We start from the raw sequence: 21401 nt of genomic DNA, 5'->3' as shown, positions 1-21401 counted from the left end.
TCTGGCTAAGCAGAGGCTCTGTACAGTGAATAACTGGAACCAGCCAACCTACTCACCACCTGGACAAGCCCTGATTGGTACTCTAAAGCCCCATGGGGGGAATAAGACAAATGCAGCACCTAATAACAGAATTTAGGGCCTGGCTATTCCTGGCCAACACTGTGCTTCCCACCCAGGGAGATCTACTGGGGAGAGACAGAGATGGAGCAGATACAAAGGGGGAAAGGGGACAGAGGAATCAGTCCAGGAGCCAGAGGAGCAGAAGGGCCCAGCCCATGGCAGCACTCCCTGGAGTCAGAGGGAAGAGCCAAGTGTCTCTCCCTCCAGCAGCCTTGATTCCCTGCGAGCGCGGCAGTGTTGCTGGTGTGGCCTGCCCTGTCAGGCACATCACACTCCAGGGCTCTGCTCTGGCTGGACTAAAGTTAAAAATACTGCAGGAAGCAAGAACAGGCCAGAAGCTGCTGCCCAAAGATGCTCTTATCTCTGCCCAGCAGATCCACCAGCCTTCCCAGCACTGAGACAGGAAGAGCCTCGGACCGGGCAGGGGGAGAAGGGCCAAGTCCCAGGGGAAAGGCAGGGGAGCAAGTGCCAAGTCTGCTGGGCTGTGCTCAGTCCCACGCAGTGACACTCCTGCACCTGCCACGGTGACCCAACACCTGCCTGGACAGGCGGCTTGCAGATCTCTGGTACGAGCCTACAAAACCTGCCCCTTTCCCCAGGAGAAGGTCACAGCCAGCAATACGCTTGTGGGACCGCAAAGCCTGGGGGTAGGGCACAGCTCTGCATTTGGGGTTGGATTTCAGTCCTGGGGTTTCTACCCCCTCCAAAGCAGTCCCGGCCAAGCACTCTGCTGCCATGGTGCTTTTCAGAGCAGACACTGGAGACACACCGCAGCCGGATGACCAGCGCTAAACCATGAGACACCCTCACCCAGCTACTGCAGGGCCCTGGGGTTCCTCTACCAACACCTCCAGCCTGCCGTGGAAGGTGCTCTCTCCCATCATCTCCTCCTTGCAGGCAATAGTCAACAACTCATCCTCTCTGCCAAAAAGAGATAACTGAGAGCAGTAGAAGCCATTTTCTTCTAACTGACCTCCAGAGACTCAGTCCCTTGCTGCTCAGTGCAAAGATCCTGGAGTTTCTTGATAGGAAAAACAAAACCAACCAACTAAACAAAAAACCCAGAAAAACCCGGGCAGGAAATCAGGCAACCATCAGGACCCCTGAGCAGGTCAGTGCACAGAGAAACCCCCAGCCCCAGCTCTCTGGGCCTGAGTAACGCAGGTCAAACTCACAGGAGGGTACGGCTGCCTTTACAACGCTTGTGCTGGCCCCAGACAAGGGGAACGGGGAGGAGGGCACAGCACCTCAGTTGGGAGTAAACATTTACGTGCATTGACACAGATAGTCTTCAAGTTCGTACACCAGAGAAACCAGGACTTTAAATACCAGAGCATTCCCAAACAAGAGATTAGTACATGGGAAAGGGAGATCTTTTTCTTTTCTTTTTCTTTTTTAGGATGCCTTAGAGACTTCCCAGGCTATTTTCTTTAAAAAAAAAAAAAAAAGAAAAAAGAAAAGAAAGAATAATTATTAAAAAAGAAATACACATCAGTAAACTGTTAAGTGAACAGCCTCCTCCACAATTCAGCTGACCGCAAAGCCAGCATTGCTGCTAATAAATTAGAGGGTGCGGGTGCAGCTCTTGCCCACAAGTCTCTATACAACAGGAAACCTTTTCTAAACGTCCACAGCTCTTGCCAGGCCTCAGATGGTCACTGGAGGATTCCCCCTGCCCTCCGAGTACCTGCCTCTCACTGATCCTGCATCTGCTGCTGCATCTTCTGCAGCATCTCTTGCATCCGCCGTAACTGCATGAGACAAAGAAGAGATAGTCAAAAAGGGATCTGTTGTGGCCGAGAGCTGGTGATCTGCACTGGGGGCAGTTCCTTGGAGCTGACAAAGGGATCCCTCAGAGAGTATTAACTCCTGCCTGAGCAAGAGGCATCTGTGTCTGGGGTGGAAGGGAGCCACATTTCCCTGACAGAGGAAGCCACAGCTTTCACACCCTGTCCTCCACACCAGAAGCCCATGATGGTGGGAGGCAGGAGCGGGAAGCCGCAGGACAGCCTCTGTGGGGCAATCCTGGAGAAACTCCTCAGATTCCAGCTCCAACACCAAGGAGGCCCAGGCAGAAATGGGTCTTACCTCCTCATCCTTCATTTTGATCAGCTTCTCTGTCTCAGTGTCCGGTGTTGGGAGAGGCAGGATAGGAATCGGGCTTTCTATCCTGTTGTCCTGAGTCAGCTTGCTAGAGAGATGGAGAGGGAAGAAACGCAGTCAGTCGTGGTTCAGGCTGGCTGGCTTTGGTGTCACCACATGATGGTGATCACTCACGATGGCAGACCTGCCAGCAATGCGGCAGTATGCACCCAGCTAGGTGGAGGGGCTGTGGAGCAATCTAGCCCAGAGGTGTGGGATGCACTCGGATGCAGAATGAGACCAAAATCAATAAAAGTTTTCAAAATAGAAGCTTGCGAGTAGCTAACAGAGAAAATCCAAACCAGGCTTACATTGAGAGCAAACACAGAAAGGGCTGATGTTTCTGACCACCTTTTGTGACTGCATTGGCAAGCTAAGCAGACATTTACAGCCGATTTTTCTGGTCTCCTTTGGCTCTTCTGTGCATGTGCCTACACGTATACATAGCATCAACACAAACTATCAGCATCCCTAAGGCACCACATGCTCACCATGGTCCTTTTTTTTCCAGGAAGATAAAACCAGAGGAGCAGTTTAATCGCTGCAAGTCTGATAACAAAGCCTGCCCTCACATTCAGGAGGTGGGAGACATAAGACACAATAGGCATGGCACAGCAGCATTGCGATGAGGGCTGGGGGTGCACACGAGTGCAGGCAGGGGACAGAGGAAGGAGGTGACTTTCTTCCAAAAGTCAGAGGAGCTCTATGTAGGTGAGGAGGGGGTGGTAGTGGCCAAAAACACCTGGGCTGAAACTGGGAATTCAAGATGCCACTTGCAGGCGTTCACCACTTGGAGTCACCGTTGGCTCATTATTGAGTCAATTCCAGCCCTGGAGCTTGGGATCTCCTCCCAAAACGTCTCTCTAGAGAAGGACCCTTATCCCACTGCTAGAAATGGCCACGCTCCAGTTTTACGAGACTTGTTCACTGGCAAGGAACTAGCCATGGCGTGAGAAACGGTACCAAACTTAAGCTTTTCTTAAGATGAGCAATTGCTTTTTCATCGTGCTCTTCTTTTAATAGATACATAGCCTACCTAAATAGCAGCTGTGACACTTCTCACAGATCTCTAGCGTTTAACATAGTTATTTTGGGACTCCGTATTCTCACTGTTGAAAAAGACAGGCTCATCTGCTATGCAAAAGTACTGAGATAAACTGTGTGTGAACAGAATGTGCCAATCTCTACATTTGCACACATGCAGGACTGTTCCTTGGTGAAGCACAGCCATTTCTGCTCTGCAACGTGGCAGCACAGAGCTACCCGGCCAGTTCAGGCAGGAAGTGAAGGGGATGGGTTACAACAGATGAGCCAAGACCTACTTAAACCTAAAATTTGTCACCAGCATTTCAGTCATGGAACGGAGAAGGAAAAAAAGAGGTTTCAAATGAGAAGCCCATGAATGTTCCCTCTTCTATTTTCTGATCATTGTGACTAAAACCACAGAGAATCAAATGCAACGGGAAGACAATGCAGAGAAATCTTTGGAGATGTGTTGAGAGTCTTGCTAATTGCCTGGGCTCTGTTGTCTGAGAAACAGCAGCATCCCAAGGGTCATGCTGTCATTTGGGCAGAACTGCTGACTGCAGAATGCCTTCCTCTTTGGCAATGCACACAGCTATCACCCACCAGAGAGATAGTTTATCCCATTTCTTTAGGCTGGATGTATTTCACCCAGTGCTAGGAACAGCTCTTCAAAAGAATCTCCAGGCCTATTTCCCAAGATCTGCATGGGGAATCCTCAGACAGGAACATGGATTCCCAGAAGCATCCTCACCATGGGTTCAGGCTGTGGGACACAGGCTTGGATTTGCTTTTTTACTTCCCAGTGCCATTCCCTAGGCTGCAGCCCACCATGTCCCCAACAGATCCACAGCCTCCTGATCGATGAGCCATTCTGAGAGCAACCCCAGCTCCGCAGAGAGTAAGACACCCCTGCCACCTTCGGTTGAAGCGGTGGGGACCCACCTGGTCATTTGCTGGATGCACTGAGCTCGGTAGTTCTCATAGTGGACATCGCAAGTGACATCCTTCAGGTCATGCATGTGTGTCCGGATCAGCATGTTCCGCAGTTTCACAAAGTCGCAGTGTGCCTGGTTTTCCACTGCAGAAGCAACAACAGGAGAGTGCTTGGATGTCACACCTCACCAGCCCTCTCCAGGGAGCCCCTTCTCACCTCCTGGCACCCAGGCTGGACTAAAACTCCCGCAGGGCCCCTTTCTCATCCTCCCCCCACTCTCCCATGCCACTGCCTGGGGCTTTCCCCCTGGCCATGGCGCAGGCCTCGATGATGCTCTTCTGCGCTTCTTGATGCTGAGTCCAGGCTCCTGATGTCACTGTGTTCCCAGGACTGGGTAATAGGATTAATGAAGCATCTACAGCAGAGCCCCGCAAGAGGATGCTGCTCCCAGGTACACGGGATGTCATTGTTATAACCACAGTGAGCACAGCCAGTGCTGGAGGCAAACTGCTTGTCTCCTCAGAATTTAGGACTTATTGAAAGGCCCCTGTAGGCAAAATCAGCCCCTGAGGGGCAAAGCCATGAGCAGGCAGTGGTCTGGAGAGCTGAAAGAACTGCTGTTACCACCGGGAGCCAGGCCCCGGGCAGCGCCGCAGGACTCTGCAGGGAAGCACTGTGCTCAGTAGCAGTGTGCTTGCCATGGTGATCTCCATTTACCTCTCCGCAGGGCTGTGTCAGGCCCAGGGTTTCACAAAGTTGATGCCACTGCAAATGCCAGCACCCCGACAGGCACAGCCCCCTCCAGAGCCAGCGAGAGAGCAGAGCCAGCAGCTGGGCAGCCCAAGCGGCCGGCACCAGCCCACGAGTGCACACACAAGCTTTTGGGATCTAAAGCCGCAAGACCTTAAAGCAATGCACCAGCACGGGGGAATCAGCAAGAGCAGCAAAAGCCATTCCAGGGTTATTCTGCTTATGGGCTTTATGAATTTTGTCCCTTTAAAAAGGAAGAAAGTTAGAGACAAACACATTGTGCATCAGCACACCTCCAGCCCGGCAACTCCAGCACGTACAGGAGCAGCAGCAGAGGAGGGAGTGCAGGAGGGTTTACAATTCATTTTGGCTGAGGGCAATGGCTTCCCCCCAGAAACTAAACCAGCAATGCCCAGCCCCCCCGCCGTAGTAAGAAGCCACATCCTAGCGCATTAAAGCCCAGGCATTCTTCCATTCACACTGGAGCCTCTCTTCTTCGCTCTGTCATGACTTCAGAGGCAGAGTGATTGCTACGCCCTCAGTAACAGACTTCCTGAGCAGGTCCCAGTGCCTCTGTCTCTACCCTACCTTGTCCCCTGCCATGTCCAAAGGTGGCACAGTCAGTCAGGGCTGTGCAGAGGTGAGCTCCCCCCTGCCGTCCCTGTTGCACGCGCCTACCTGTCCTTCCCCCATCCCTGCCCACCGCCCGCTCACAGTGCCGGCTCCCAGGCACCGCGCTTACCTTCCACAATGCCCCAGGGGTAGAGCCGACCACGGACTCGCTGGCCTTTCGCCTCCACCACTGTGTTACTGCCGATGACGGCAAAGGGAGCACTCTCCTGGAATGAGAGGCATTGCTGAGCCCAGCTCAGCCTGGGGCTGCCCGCGGATCCCTTCTCCAAGGGCCAAGCTCAAGCGGAGATGAATAATAGGAGGAGGGAAGTGCTGGTAGGAAAGGCACAGGGATATCCACACGTGCCACAGCACAGGACACCGCAACCCAGTTGCAGAGAAAAGCCTAAGGTACTGGGATCTGCAGGTAGCCTGATTCCCAGCCTGACCTTCTCAGCTTCCTGAGGGAAGTTGTGTCTCTGCAGGTGCCTGCACCCCTTCTTTGAGGGAAAACTCTACAAGGAAGCTAGAGCAGAGAGGCTTGGACACCAAGCAAGTGGGACAATGTAGGCCAAGAGCTTGTCCAGGCAGGGAGGTACAGACTGTGCTCCTCTCTGCTCAGAAGGGAGTCAAAGCCCATTGCACCTCAGGAGAAACAAGGCCATACTGCATGCACACACAGGGCTGGCTCAGCTTGGGAGAGGGTCAGGCCTGGGCTGCTGGGGCCTCCAGACAGGCCTGTATGATCATGTTGCCTCCCCCCATGCAACTAATGTGTCACAGTGGTGGCTCATCACTCATAAATCGCTCCTCCTTGCTGATGGCATCACTCAGAAAAAGGTGCTTACAAATGCTGTATAACCCAGCCTCCATCCCTCCATACAGGCTGGGATAGACTGAGGAAAGACTGACACTGCCTGGTGGCAGTGCAGAAGTGCCATGTCTTCATGCCACACTTGACTTCATGGCAGCAGCAAGGACATTAGCACCTTCTCCAGGCCATCTACCGTGTGAGCCAACGTAGGCTGTCCCCTGGGTATCAGTAGCAGAGGCCTTTGGCCCACATAGGGCAGCTCTGGCTCTTTCTGGAGCAACCGACATACGCATGAGCCAGACTTCCCAGTCCCCTGCTGAGCAGGTTCCTTACCTTCAGCTCTCTGTCTTGCTGCTTGAAGTCCTCATCTTCATCAGAGTCACACTCAGGAAACTGGTACACTTTAATGCCAAATTTGTCAATCTCTTCCCGGATCTGTGTCCGTGCAAGACAAAAACAAAAGGATGCAACACTGAACAATACAGAAATGCTGGGTTTATTCCCTGTTTGTGCCACCATGGGTTTGCTATAGCCTACGGATGGCGAAAGGATTGCATGTTTCTTCTAGAGCTGGTCTCTCTGTAGACACCACTTCCCTTCTCACACCAGAGCGCTGCTGCAATTAGATTTGCAGGTATTGTGTGTGTGTGTGTGTATAGATATATCTATAAAAAACTACACAGACGTGCACGCTACATACATCTCTCTCTCTCTTTCTCTCTCTCTTCCCCCCCGCCCATCCCTGCCCCCACATCAGGTATACCTCTGTAGAGAAAGAGCATCTCACCCTCTCTTTTAGCTTCCGGATCTCGGAGGGGATCAGGCAGTCGGCTTTGGCAATCAGGGGCACAATGTTGACCTTCTCATGCAGAGCCTTCATGAACTCAACATCCACAGGCCTCAGCCTGCAGCAGGGACGAGGAGGGACACAGTTAGCAATGACACACTGGGCAGCTCCCCACCCACCCAGCACGAAGGGAAAAGGACAGCACCATCACAAGAGCCTGGGGCAGCACTGGGACAGCCCTCAGCTGGAGCTGTATCTTCCAGAAAGCTGTCTCAGATTTTAGCTGCTGAACATCTCACACAGACACATTTGCTCCCTTTAAGGCCAAATACCGCCCAGGCCACAGCCTGGGGCCTCCCTCCAGCTGCCCTGTGCCGCAGGCAGCCAACACGGCTTAGGCTGGCACACGAGCCAGCAAGGGGCAGGGACTGAAGGCAGCTTAAAACTCCCTTTCCTACCCATCAGTCAGGCTTAGCTAGATAGGAAGATACAAGTCTGTGTGGCACTATTTCTCCTGACTTCCAGAACAGGCTGCAGGCCTGAGGGAGATCCGCTCTGCCTGATCACAGGCAGCCTGTCACGCCAGCGAGGGGGAGGGAGGTGGTGCGATGCTCAGCCGAGGGAGACCATCCGCACAGCTCTTCTCCCGTGCCAATGTACAAGCCGCTACAGGGCAATCCTGGGGCACAAGGGTCTTCCCTCTGGACTGAGTCACAGCCCGGCCCCGGGGTGGGGCTCTCACCCGTGCCCGAAGGGTGAGATGAAGTAGAGGCAGCAGTGCACTCGGTTGTCCTGGATGTTCTTCCGATTCAGGCCGCTCTCATCACGGAAATACTGTTCAAACTGCTGGTCGATGTAGTCAGTGATGGGCTTCCAGCTGGGAAGGGCAATTTAATCAAAACAAAGTCGTGTGTTTAACAAGACACTGTCTCCTAGGGACCGTGAGGCGGTACCATCCCCTTCCCACTGCCAGACCCCGTTCGCAGGAGCGAAGCACCCACAGAAAACAGACGTGGCCAACGACTAGGAGGAAGGCAGCAGTGGCCTGCTCACCACTCAGTGTTGTTAACAGCATCTCCAAAGCCTGGTGTGTCCACTATGGTCAGCTTCAGCTTGACACCCTTCTCCTCAATGTCCACCGTGTGCTTGACGATCTCCACTGTCTGGTTGATTCTCTCTTTGAACAGGAATATGTGAGTTAAAGTCTGGCAGTAACTGGGGATCCCCGCGCACACCCACGACAAGCCGGCTCCCTCCTTATCACTGAGCACAGGGAGTAACCAGGGAGGGTTTCAAAAAACCCTGATCATCCTCTAAGGAGCCTCAAGGGAGTGGTACTGTGGGAGGCCAGCAGCAGGCAGACGGACTCTAAGAAGACACACAAACCTCTGAAGTGCTTGTAGCCCAGCTGTTCTGAACATTTTGTCCACTCATTTGGTAAGCAGAATCCCTACCACACTCCAGCACCCAAGAACAAAAGACAAATCTCAACATCTCAACACAAAGGGCTAGCGCTGCTCTGCAGCCTCGTCTTCCCTTCATAGGACAGAAGAGCCCCACAGCCAAACCCTTCTTGCTCAAATACTAGTGCCTCTGCAGCCAGCAAAGGAGAGCTGAGCAACAAACAACAGGGCTGGGATTCAGCCAAGCCTGTAGCTGCTGCTGAAGCAAGGAACCAAAGTGCTGGTCCTTAGGACAGTCTAGACCTGTGGGCACAAGAACTATTTCCCCCATTTGTCCCCAACTTACCTTCTGCATTGAGGAGCTTTCTGTCTTTGTAGAGGTCTGTCAGGAACAGGCTATTCACTAGCGTGGATTTGCCCAGACCCGACTCTCCTAATTGACAAAGCGCAAAGGGGAGGAGGGAAAAGCAAGTAATATGACCCACTAATTGACTTACAAATGAAACTCTGAACAAGGCTTTGAATCCTGAGCCAGAGGAAGTGAGAGAGATGAGCTGTCAGAAGCTGTTTATGGGCATTACATTTTTCCAGCAGTGGGAGGACTTTTGCTGCAAGACATCTCAATCTTTGTTCAAGTGTAATCTCCCAGCTCCTCCGTCCTCCCTCCCCTTCCCTTCCCTCGGTCCCTGCTGGCCCTGCCTTCACCACCCAGACCAGCCACTCTGTTGGAGGAGAAGCTACACTCAGTGCTTGCTCAAGTGGACCATGAGTGGTCAGAAGGGGCCCGTTCGTCCTAGGGGAACAGTGCGACTGCAACACAGGCTGGGGAGCAAAGCAAGGTCTGAGACAAGGACCAGAACAGAGTGAGGGAAGGATCCAGATGCTAAAGGAGCACCTAAGGGAAGTGAAGAGAGCTGGGCCCCTCCACGCACCCACCATGTGGCCCAGCCACCCTCCATCCATGGGTAGTCTCACCTGCGACCATCAGGGTGAAGTCAAAACCCTTCTTCACGGATTTCCGGTGGACCTGGTTCGGCAGAGTGGCAAAGCCCACGTACTGCTTCTCATGGTCCTGCAGGGCAGAGATGGATGGGAGCAGGTCAGGGTGTGCCACCCCTCCTGCTCGAGCCTCACACAGCAACAGGGAGTTGGACTCAAAAAGCCTCTGAGGCAGATCCAAGGGGTTGAGGAGAGGTCAGTCCCTGCCCTGGCAGTGGTGTCGGGCAGGGCACGCACCTCCCCTGGGCTCAGGGACTTCTGCCCTTCCTGCACAGAGGGCCACCTCCCCTCACTGCAGCCCTGCTCAGCTGCTCTCACCAGCAGACATGGCAGTTCACAGCAGCCTCCCAGCACGGAGAGCACAAGGGAAAAGGCACATCCCGCCGTTCCCACCAGAGAGCACATCTGGGGCTGCTACTGACACACAATTTTCCTAACTCTTTGCTTCCCCTGCACAGTCACAGGCTCCCTTCACAGCAGGGTCACCAAGTGTCACCTCTCCCCAGGTCTTTCAGAGCCATTTCTGCATGTCTCCCTCCAGAGGCATGTGCGGTACATGATGGAGAGCTCTCTGTAATTAGCACCCCAGGGCTTGTGGTGTCCTGAGCCGTGTCTAGAGGAAGGTGCGGTGGCTTGGCTTCTGCTTGACCTGAGAGGGGATTATTTCTTGCTGTGTCACAGCTACTCCTGGCTGAGTAAGAAGAAATCCTGAATAATCTCTAGTGTTATTTCTGAAGAGACAGAAGTTCAAGGAGCACGGGAAGTGGGAAGATGCAAAAGCATTGAGAACACAGGTGAGATGCTTTTGGTGAGGGTATTATTGGAGCGTTACCTACTGCCTAACCACCCCCCAGATGCAGACCCCCATCACCGAGTGCTCTCTTACCATATAAAAGCCGCAGCCACCCCACAAGCGTGGCACACGCTCTGTACAAAAGCACTAACTGCACGCAAGGAGCGATGTGACCAACGGTGTGTTTCACACGCACAGCACGCATCTCACAGCCAGGAGCAAACACGCAGCCTGCGCTGCATCCCAGGGGCACACATCCTGCTAATGCAGGGTATGTCCTGAAAGGCGAACATGGCTCATCTACAGGATTCACAGACCTGCTCCAGCTACTGCCCTCAGGCTGGGCTCAGCACACGGTCTGGTGCTCGCAGCTCAGGCAGCTGCAGGTAACTGTGGGCCACGCAGCCCGGTCGCTCCATCCATCCAGCCTGCTGAGCACCCCTGGGCCTTCACAGCCCGCACCCCCACGGCAGTGCATCCCCCTCCCCAGGCCTCATTGCAGAGGGAAAGGGGGCACAGACCCTGGCAAACTCCTCCCTTCTCACATACTTTCCAAGCTAGACCCAAGGGGAAGCAGCCGTTCACAAATGCCTGAGCTAGAGACATCATAGACTCTGCATTTCAACATCACTTAAAATAAACATACCCCTGGGATTCACACCACAGGCAAATCCACAGAGCCAGAGTTCCTCAAAACCAGCTCCAGCTCCCACCCGGCCACGGATGCCTTCAAGCATACGGCTCTCCTCACCCCGTGGCTCTCTGGCACTGGTTCTCCAGGCACAGCAGGGAAGACCTCTGTTCCTAAGTTTAACTATTTCCATTCCTGGGGCACACACTCAAAGAAACACAAATTACAATCTGGTGTGTCGAGCTTAGGGCAATGCTGACTCACACCTATTTCCATACTGCAAGTGGGCAATGCAAGTCCCCTACAGCCCCTGGCCACGTGTCCACGCATGTCCACGTGAGCATCCTCAGGCGTCCTCAGCTGGGCAGACTGCGAAGTCATGGTGAGGACAGACAGCAGGGAGGACATGGAGTCTCCTCCTCCCAATTTATGGCTGCTCTGGAGCTGCCCACTCAGACAGGACATTGTGGCCTAAGGACTCTGTTCTTTAGCACGGTCACTGCCTTCTAGAAATTTAGGTTTGGGTTGGGTCTCAGACTTTGTCACTTTAGCCCTGACAGACAGAGTGACTATGGGCTCCGGACTCCCTCACCTCACCCCCTTGCTAGCGTAGCTGAAGTAATGCTGCTCCACCACCCCACAGTCCAGAAAGGCAGGAAGGGACAGAGCAAATGAAATTAAAGAGAAGTGGTGAGAATTAGAGAGTGCCTGAAGCGCTGCAGCTCTAATGGCTGAGCTAAAAGGCGTTGGCATCCCAAAGCAGCGGTGCAGTGAGCAGCGGCGAGACCCCAGGGTGAAAAATGATGGCAGCTCTGACGAGCTGTATGTGGCAAAGCAACGCCCGCCTGGGGGACACTGCGAACTGCCACCCAAAAGGCTCAGTAAAGGGTAAACATGAGGTGTGCAAAGCAGGGTGAGAAATGTGATAATGGCAAGATCTTTGGAAAGAAAACAATCACCTGCTCTCTCCAGTGACTCGACATGTGAAATAGCACTAGCAACGCACTAATAAAATCAAAGCTGAGGCTTGGGGTGTGCTTCTCTTATTTCCTTTGTTTTTTAACCTAGATGACTAAGGGCTGTCAATGGAGATACTGGGGAGCTAAGCTCTGGTGCAACTCTGCTTACTTCAGCCAAGTGTAACTGGCTGAACCTGATCTCTTGTTTCTGTTCAGCCCAACCAGGAAAGCATGGATTTACTGTACCTCTGGTTACCTCCCCACGGCTCGGTGGAATCAGGACACTTGAAATGAGCAAATCCCAGCTGGCGCAGGACACCGTCCTTTACTCATGTGGTCATTTCCCTCGCATTAAGGAAGGTCAGGGCTGAGCACAAGGCCAAGAGAAGAGCTTCCCTCGCAGCGGGAGGCAGCCAGAGTCACAAGGAGAAAAGCCCTGTCCCCAGTCAGGCCTCCCTCTGACCAGCCACGGACGCGCTGCAGAGCCCTGCCGGGAGCCAGAGCCAATGTGTCTGTAAAGGGGAAGCCAGGAGATGCAGGGGAAATTGTGGAAAAGGATCCCCCTCTGACAGCTTTCTCTCAGGAACAACAGCATGGTCCCTGCACCATGGCCAGCCTAGACCCACAGTTCCTCATCTCAGCTTTAAGACAACCAATCTATGCTCCCATCCCAGCCACGTTGGGACACTGCGACAGGCACATGCCACCATCTCTGCTAGTATGCCAACATCAACATCGCACTTAAGGAGCCCAAGTAGCCTCCTGAGCCTGGTGTCTGCCTCGCTCAAAGCCCTACACCACTCACCATCTTCGTTAGGACCCAACACGGACGCTATCTGCAGAGCAACCATGCTCAGGATGGAAAGCGCTGAAGCGGGTGTAGAGGGCTGGGAGGGCTACTGAAGGAGGCAGGAGGCTTTCTGGGTTGTGAAAAGCTGAAATCTATTAATTAGATGGAGAGTGACTTAGACTGAGGGAGTTCCTGGAGGTATCACAGCCCCCTCCACATGCTCCTGACCCTCATGAGCCAACTCCCATCAAGCTGACGCAGGCTGGGACAGCCGGTCACTGCATCACACTTCCCTCGCCAGCCCCAGCTGTCGGGAAAGGGCCCTGGCCAGCGGAGCCAGCGGCGCTCTGGCACGAGGAGCCCCTCTCCCCACCGCCTCCTCCACGTGCTGCCTTTGTTCCCACTGGCATCCTGCTCCCACGCGCCTGGGAACATGCCCCACACACCGCAGCGGAGGCCACCAAAAGATGTGGCTGACCTTTGGGGCCCTGTTACAAACCAAAGCTCCCCAAGCCAAGCAAAACATGTCTGTGCTCTCTCTTAGCACATGCTTGCCGGTTCACCAGACATCACAGCAACATGCTGCATCCTCACATCCTCCACCACCTGGCCAAGGTGGCCAAGGCTCCCTGGCAGGCAGTGCTTTCCCTGGGAGTTCAAGCCAAGGAACAAAGCACTGGTGCGTTCAAGACCTGTTCCTGTCGGGGGTAGAGACATTCGGGATCTGTTGCATAAGAGGAGAAGCCATCCCTGGTACCAAGGTGTCCGCAGGGCTGTCTGTACCTCCAAGACAGGGTACGCAGCACGGTCTCCATCGTTCCTGCCATTCCCGATCCCCTCCTCACCTCCCTGCTGGACGTGCTGTTTAAACCAATCCAGATCTCGTGCGACTTCACCATTCAGCCTGGGGATAAACGAAGCCTTGCTGGGTATATTCAAAAGGGCTAAAATTAAACACCATGGAACCACAGAAAATTTGAAGAACAGCCCCTACCCCAGGTTTGGAGCAAACCCCAGAAATGATGGAGCTTGTGCTGGGATCCTGGTGCCCCTGCCTCCACTTCTCCAGGGGGGGCCCTCTCGGTGTTACAGCCTCCAGTGCAAGCCGTCCAGCTCCCTCCCAGGCAGCCCTTCCTCCAGCCGTTCCCCTCTGGCCAGGCACGGCCGCCACATCCGCGTCTGCACGAACCAGCACAGCCCAGCCCCAGAGAAGAAGCAGACCCTTCGCTTCCTTTCATTGCCAGAAAGCTGCGTAAATTCGTAACGCAAACAGCCCCCGGGGCACCTCCCGTGTACATCTGTTGCCTCGGGCCGGGGGCTGAGCGTGGGAGTATCAGCAAAACCACTCGCCCACCAGCATTTGCTGCAGCAGAAAGAAAACCAGCTAGCAAAGCAGAGCGATAACATGATAACACAAACCAGACTGCATTTGGGCACACACGCAGCGCTAACTCCTGCCCTGAGCACCCCCAAGCACACACACGCCATTCAGAGAGGGAATCACTGCATCAAATAACCACACAAAAATTTGTCGCGTATCTCCCAGCTGTCCATCGCGTCCCTCGGCCCTGCTCCTGCGGGGGCTGCTCCCCTCCCTTCTGTCCCCGCCCTCTCTCCCTTACCAGCGTCTTTCCGCTCCTTTGCTCCTCAGAGGTCTCATCTCGTGCTGCACACGTCTGCTCGGGCACCATCCTCCCCCCTCCTGTCCCTGCTGCTCCCCGGCTCGCACGGTGCTATAAATACATCCCCGTACCTTCAGCTTGGCCGGGTGGCTTCGCTGTGCCTGCGTCCGGGGAGAAAGCAGCCGCTCCACTAACCGCTCCTGAATAATGATCGAATCCATAACCGCGGCCGGCAGGACGGACAGCCACCGCGGGCCAAGGAAAAAAAAACCCAACCCATGTGTTCCCTCCCAGCCTTCGCTAAATCCATGCGGCAGCCCCCCCGCCTACGCATGCACACACACGCAGGGCTGGCTCAGCTCGCCTCGGCGCGGCGGCCCGGCGAGGCGAGGCGAGGAGGAGAGGCGAGGAGAGAAGAGGCGAGCGGGGTCCCACGGCAGCTGCCCGGGATTTCCTCCCTCCGCCTGTGCTGCGGGAGGAGCCTGCCGGCAAGGACAGGACAAAAGCCACCAGGGCCGCAGGCCAGAGGCGATGTCTCTCGCTCTGCCAGTGTCCCGCGGAGAGGTCGTGCAGGTACCGGACGCTGTCCCAGCCATGAGTCTGACTCCTTTTGTCAGATGGACTTATTCAGCTGGAGGATTTCTTAGAGATCCTGACTGATGCAGCCGAGACAAAGGTTTGCTGCAAGGAAACCTGCTCTTGGTGAAAATGTGCTGCTTCTGGTTGTGTGTGCGGAAGGTCTAAAAGGTCTGGCAAGCCCCGAAAAAGCTGGGTCCAAACTTAACCCCCAGATCCTAGTCCTGGTTGACGTGGATCTGCCTCCACGTGGTGCAGGTCCATCTGTTGTCTAGTCCAGGCTATATTGCAGCGTCATCTCTGAATCCAATTGGAATAGCAGCTGATGTATTCTGGACTTTACAGCAACCATTTAAGCTTTGAAGACATTTCAAAATAAAGAAGTAACTATGTATTTGTCAAGCACAAGTACCCAGCCCAGCAACTGCCTAGCACGCACAGAAAAATCATTCAAACCTCAAGTTTGGATTCTGACCCTAGGTATAAGACCTGCTTTCCAGCTTTTCTATGCAGCCATAGAAACTGAGCAGGAATTTATTTGAAACAGACAAAAGCTGATAATCTCATATAATCACACGAGTCCAGAAACTGGGGTTTAGTATCACAGCACGTATAATAAAGTCACACACGAGATGGCAACACTGGTGGTGCTGGAGGAACCTGCCACTTGCCACACGGGTTGCTGAGCAGCTTTCTGCTCGCAAACGGGGAAGGACACAGGCTGCTGCCACGCTCCTGCCTCGCTCCCAGCCAGAGCTCCCGCTGCTTCTCTGGGAACCGCAGGTCTCTGGCAGCGGCTCCAGAGAGCACCTGATCAGTGGGGTCTGCCCTGGTCACCTCAGGCCACATCCCAGGGCCCCTACTATGCACCCCAAGCGTGGCTGACACCAGGTTCTGCTATAAGGTACCAAGTTACTGCAAGGTCTCCAGTGGCCTGAAGTCTGGGGGCAGCTGTGGGAGCGGAAAGGTCTTAGAAACACACCACATGCTGAAAAAAACGGAAAGAAGGAAAAAGAAGAACAGTGTTTTACCTATGCTGCCATCCTGCAAGCTGATGGAAAGGCGACCTCAAAAGTTGCAGGCACAAGGTCTCAAACGCTGAGAAAAATAAATGGAGGAGAACTGGGAAACACTCCCAGAGCAGAAAAACTCCTGCCATACGGCAGCTGCCACATCGCTTGCATGAAGCCCTTTTCCAAACGACCCTGCTCTGCCAGCAGCATCCTTAAATTACACCCACTGGGTTTTGTTCCCAATTGTTTCTGCATGTAACAGTCAAGCAGAAGGCCTGGACTGAGATCCAGGTGTGACAAGAATTGCCACCTCTCAGAACACGTCCCCATTCAGCGGCTCTGCCCCTGCTTTGCAGTGTTGCTCCACTCCTCAAGGAGACGATAATCCTACAAACTCCTCCCAGCCCAGTGGTAGGACAGGCCACGCTCATGACACTGGTTTTTTTCCTCCCGGATTCACAATACCTAATCCCTGCTTTCCTGACTGGAGGACTCCACCACTGAGGTCTGCAGGTTGCACATGACTGAGGAGCAATGAAGGTACCACACTGTCTGCACTGGGCAGACCAAAGATGCATCCAAACTTACTTGAGAACACAGAAGTTTCACCAGTCCTTCCATACCATAAGCCACAATAGCTGCAAGCAAACCCTCTCCAACCCCCATGAATTCTCATGGCTTGGTAAACCCTTGTCTGGGGACCACAGGCCACATGGCCACCAACCACAAGCATCTTCCATGGGTACATGGAGACATGCTGTGTCCCCACGAGCCCACTGCACCAAATCAGAGCATTCTTCTGAGCTGGGATCACAGATGAAGTCAACAATGATTTGGTTGCAACAAAACCACAGTGTTGTTCATGGCCCCAGGAGCCGTGCTGACAGTGCAGAGAGGAACAAGGAGCTACTGTCTCCCGAGCTCCTTGAGCTCTCACACATCACACTCGCTCTCAGGACCGGCAGCCAGGGAGGAACTCCAGCCAGGAGGCCACGCCTGGGAACGCAGAGAGCAGATTAGGAAAAGAAACCCAAAAGGGTAGGTCTTAGCTACAAAGAGCATCTTAAGACTGCGTGGCCAGCGCTATGACTTTCAAAATGCTGAAGGAGGGTCAACTGGTCCTATATTCAGCCTCCTCTGCCTCTCCTACAGACGCTCATCTTGGCTTCTCTCCTACCCAGAGTCACCAAACCAGAAATGACGGGCCAAGGAGAGGACATGTTTGTGTCCCTCAGATGTGCCACGTGACACACCCAGAGCCATTGGCTCAGGTTGGTCCATGTGCAAACTTCCCAAAGACAGCCAAGCCAACCTTATTTTGCCCCTGTCCTTCCTAATTGCCCCCTCCCTTTCCAAGCAGGCCCTGGAAATGCCCAGCGTAAACCCTGGCCTGCTCCTCCAACATGAAATCTCATGTACGACACACTTAAAAGAGGAAAAATAGCACACAGGACATCTCACAGGCGGTGTGCAGCAGAGCTCAGCAGGGAAATGCTCATCTTTGCCCTTTCAAGATCTAGAGCAAAACCAAAGTGTTTTCTTCCGCTGGCTTGTGGGCCATGGGCACCGCTAACCTCTCCAGGCACGTGGTAGCAGCAGCAGCAGCTCAGGGGTGAAGCTGGCAGCAGAATCCAGGTCTCTGACTGTCAGAGCAGAGCTCAGCTCGGCCCCAACCCACCAATCACTCAGCAAGGGAAAGGCAGGCTTGGGGTGCACCAAGCCGACCCCACCTCACGGACCAGCCCTTCTTTATCAAACTGTGACAGCAAAAGAGAAAGACAAAAAAATAATCAATGAGCGCTGCCTGGCACAGCCCAGCCCCTCCACGTTGCTGCCGTGTTGAGCACTTGCTTACTAACAATGGAGCCAGGGCAGAGCCAAACCGTGTGCCCATCCTTCTGCAACATCCCTCTCCTTTGGCTTGTAAAAGCCAGCTCAGGGCAAGCACAGCCTCGAGGGCTGCTCTGGGCAGGGGACACAGCACGTGTGGGAATGTCGTCGGAGCAGTATCCTACTTTTCCCTTTGTTAGAGGAGATTTCTAGCCTGCAGTGCTGAAGACGGGCTTTAAGAAGAGGAGAGAAAACACATTATTTCATGTATTTAGATGTAAACCCACAGAAGGTGAAATTCACCACTGGGCAGCTGGCTGGAGCGTAGAAACGCTTGCCAAGAGCAGCCCATCAGCCTTGCCAGGGCAGGGGGGGCAAACCCCCAGGCTGCACTCCACAGCGCCAGCCCGGGGAACAAGGGACAAGGAGCCACGCTTCACCAACGGCCCTAATTGAAGGCAGGCGCGGGGCTGTGCTATCACACAGTCATCGGAGTTGGAAGCGATAGACCCATTTAAGAAAAACACTCAGCGCTCAGGACCTGGCAGCAGTGACAGGCAGAGATCAGCCGCACAGAGCTCAGTGTGGTGGGTAGAGGCGGCTGCAAACACGACAAGCAAGGAGCAGAAACGACGGGAGGATGAGCGAGGAGAGACCAGCACAGATCAGAGATGGGGATGGGGACAGGGAGAGGAAATTCCATCCTCGGTTAAATTTACACCATCCTGGCCAGGTTCCAGCCACCACAACCACAGCCCCACACACCTTCCTCCCGGCAGCCCCCAGCTCCCATCAAAGCAAGGCTTCCTCCTCGGCAGCCTCCACGCTCGGCCTTTTGCATGGGCTTAGACAAAAGGCTCAGCTCTGAGCAACAAAGATAATACAAACGGGAGCTAGATCCAGAGGTCCAGGTGTGAAAAGCTCTCCCCCCCACATCAACCAGAGCACCCGGGGAAGGGGAGGGAGGGGAAGCAGCGTGGTGCAGGGAGAGAGGTCCCCCACCCTCAGGGGAGCTGGTTTCTGGCAGAGATGCTATGGCCTAAGGACTGCAGTGCCCAGGCTCCATCCTTGGTGAACAACCGGCAGCGTGTCATGGAAGGAAAATCTTCAGCACGGTCCAGACGGACACTCTTGAGCAGCACAGAGCAAGGCAATAGGGTCCCCTCAGGGACGCACCCGGCCAGCCCAGCTTGCACAGAGGACTGGTGAAGCTCTGCATATCCATGCCTCAGCAGTGTCAGCGCAGTCACGTCATGACAGCATTTATGTTTTTTCCTCTGAAGCAGACAAAGCTATTTTCAGAATTCCCCACAGAAAGGAAATTCGGTTCCTGGCTACCTTCTACCAGGACGGGAAGGGCACTTCCAGAGGAGCTGTTTGTTCAAGTCGAATGGCAGCAGCAGCAGGCAGTAAACCCATTCCCAGCTTGGACCAGGGCAATGGAGGCTGAGGAGCTGCAGATGCCTTCCCTGTGGGTGCTCCTCGGCTCGGTTCCCACTTTCTCCTCCTGCTGCCTCCTCTCCCACCACGTGGAACGTCGGTGCTGCCTCCAGACTTGTGAATCTCACGGGTGTCGCAAGGTTTGGACTCCGCTCCTCTATCACCAGCAGAGCTGCATTCCTGCTGACCTGACCCAAGACAAAACGCCTTGCTGATCTAAACTCTGATGATTAATTTAACCTTGAATTTGCAAGCAAGGCTCTATGTAAGTGGTTACTGGGAGCATCAGAGCCCTGACACTTTTAGCCCTGACACAAAGGCTTCATCCTTTGATGCTCAGGGAAGAGCAAGAAACCAGACCAGCACTGCAGAAATCCCAAAGCACTGCATTAATCTCCTGTACATACAGTGCCACAAGCACCATCAACACAGCAACCAGATCTCCTGTCTTGTCTTTTACCTACCCCACAGGTCAAGCTTTAATTTCCGCTCAAGGATCACTGCTGCTTTGTCACATAATCCCTCCAGAAATCTATCAAATTCCATTTTAAAGGTATTTGTGCTCCCTGCTTCCACTTGAAGTACCTTACCCTTCCCAAGAGGCACTGTGTGACTCACGCAATGCCTCCACTTTCAGCTCTGAAAAAGGACCAACGACCGTAAATTGCCTCCCGCTTGTTTAAACTCATGACTCCCTCTGGAGCAAGTTCACGGCTCTCGTCACACCCGGCTCCTCCGCTCATCATTTAGGATAATCTGCAAAATGTAACAAATTGGGCAGATGTCGAGCTGGCTGGAACTCTTCCACAAAACGCTCGGTTGCTCTCCTCTCCGCTAGAGCGGGTCCCACGGGGGGACAGGGCTGCGCTCGGTGTCCGAACAGGGAGCTCCCACGGCGGCTTTCCCCGACCAGGGCCAGATAGAAATCAATTTGCAGATCAAACCTGCAACCCTCGTTGCTTCCGCCTCACACAGGGTCGCAGGCACTGGCACCTCCAATTGCGAGCACGTTCAAAACCTTAGCAAAGGACAGAGGTTAGCGGGTCCCACGGGGGGACAGGGCTGCGCTCGGTGTCCGAACAGGGAGCTCCCACGGCGGCTTTCCCCGACCAGGGCCAGATAGAAATCAATTTGCAGATCAAACCTGCAACCCTCGTTGCTTCCGCCTCACACAGGGTCGCAGGCACTGGCACCTCCAATTGCGAGCACGTTCAAAACCTTAGCAAAGGACAGAGGTTTCCAAATTTAGCCTGTTCAGTCAGGAGGAGAAACCAGGCGGCGCAGGAAGGTCTGCAGCAGTCTCTCAGCACTACCGCTGCTCATCTTTCCCTCTGCTTCATCCTCCAGCTCTGCAGCACAAATCAGGCTTAAATAGATTCCCTGCCCCTCATCTCAAAGCCACAGTTGGGAAAACCAGAGAGAGGCAAAGCAGAGCCCTGCCAACCCTGGGAAGCTGGGAACAGGAACACTTGGGAGACAAACAGGTACACATTGCTCCATGGCACAGAAGCTGGCTGGGCTGGGAGCTGTTTGGTGGAAGAGGGTGGAAAATAATGGTGATTTATCCTCCAAAATGGAAGGGCACTGCTTCTCCAGCTCTCAGGTTCTCCATCCAAATGACAAGAGCATCAGCAGTTTTGGAAGCTCTTGATGCATATTAACATACATGAACAGAAAAAGGCTGGGGACAGAATCCTACAGAAGGTCCACTTTAAAGTTATAGGTAGTGGTCCCAATCCTGCGATCCTTACTCACCGAGTAGTCCCTTTGAAATAGAGACGACTGCTCACGTGAGTAAGGGATGCAGGATCAGGCCTGTCTACCAAAGAGGCTGAATCCTGAACCGGAGAGGACATCAAGGCCTCTGAGCATCATGAGACACGCTCGGTCCAGCGGGCGCTAGTCCAAGGGCATCACCGGGGAAGACAGTCCAGGCTGGGGCACCACACCTGCAAACAGCGCACCGAGCATGGACCATGGAGACCAAGGCAGTGGACAAACAAGGCTGGAAAAGGGATGCTCCACCCAAGCAGGGATGCTCCTGGTTCATCTCCGGTACACCCGTCTCATAGATACTCCCAGCTCTGCAAGGAGGTCTTTCTTAACCCTGCTGTCCTCCCGGCAGGCTCCTGAAAACAATATTGAGAGAACGAAAGCCAA

The 21401-nt window shown here is 54.1% G+C and overlaps 1 protein-coding gene across 1 annotated transcript; it reads right to left on the bottom strand.

The window, feature by feature from the left end:
* Positions 1 to 1511: 1511 nt before the first annotated feature.
* On the bottom strand, positions 1512 to 14839 carry LOC104071401 (septin-5). Its single transcript, XM_009587069.1, has 11 exons — positions 14514 to 14839; positions 9564 to 9660; positions 8935 to 9021; positions 8239 to 8362; positions 7928 to 8062; positions 7186 to 7303; positions 6732 to 6833; positions 5715 to 5811; positions 4231 to 4366; positions 2209 to 2311; positions 1512 to 1871 (listed from the first exon to the last, which is right to left on the bottom strand). The coding sequence occupies exons 1-11, from the start codon at positions 14601 to 14603 to the stop codon at positions 1815 to 1817; spliced, it is 1146 nt and encodes a 381-aa protein (XP_009585364.1). The 5' UTR covers positions 14604 to 14839; the 3' UTR covers positions 1512 to 1814.
* Positions 14840 to 21401: the final 6562 nt, after the last annotated feature.

This window comes from Fulmarus glacialis, unplaced genomic scaffold, assembly GCF_000690835.1.
Source record: "Fulmarus glacialis isolate BGI_N327 unplaced genomic scaffold, ASM69083v1 scaffold26230, whole genome shotgun sequence".
Taxonomy (NCBI): Eukaryota; Metazoa; Chordata; class Aves; order Procellariiformes; family Procellariidae; genus Fulmarus; species Fulmarus glacialis.
Note: the sequence above shows the minus strand (reverse complement) of the source record. Positions and strands in the feature narration are given on the sequence as shown.

Excerpts from the sequence above, each read along its gene's own strand:
- LOC104071401 (XM_009587069.1), bottom strand. The coding sequence starts at position 14,603 with ATGGATTCGATCATTATTCAGGAGCGGTTAGTGGAGCGGCTGCTTTCT. Across the intron at positions 9,022-9,563 it reads CTTCACCCTGATGGTCGCAG|GAGAGTCGGGTCTGGGCAAA; the intron begins GTGAGACTACCC and ends TTTGTCAATTAG. Across the intron at positions 8,063-8,238 it reads GCTGTTAACAACACTGAGTG|CTGGAAGCCCATCACTGACT; the intron begins GTGAGCAGGCCA and ends TGCCCTTCCCAG.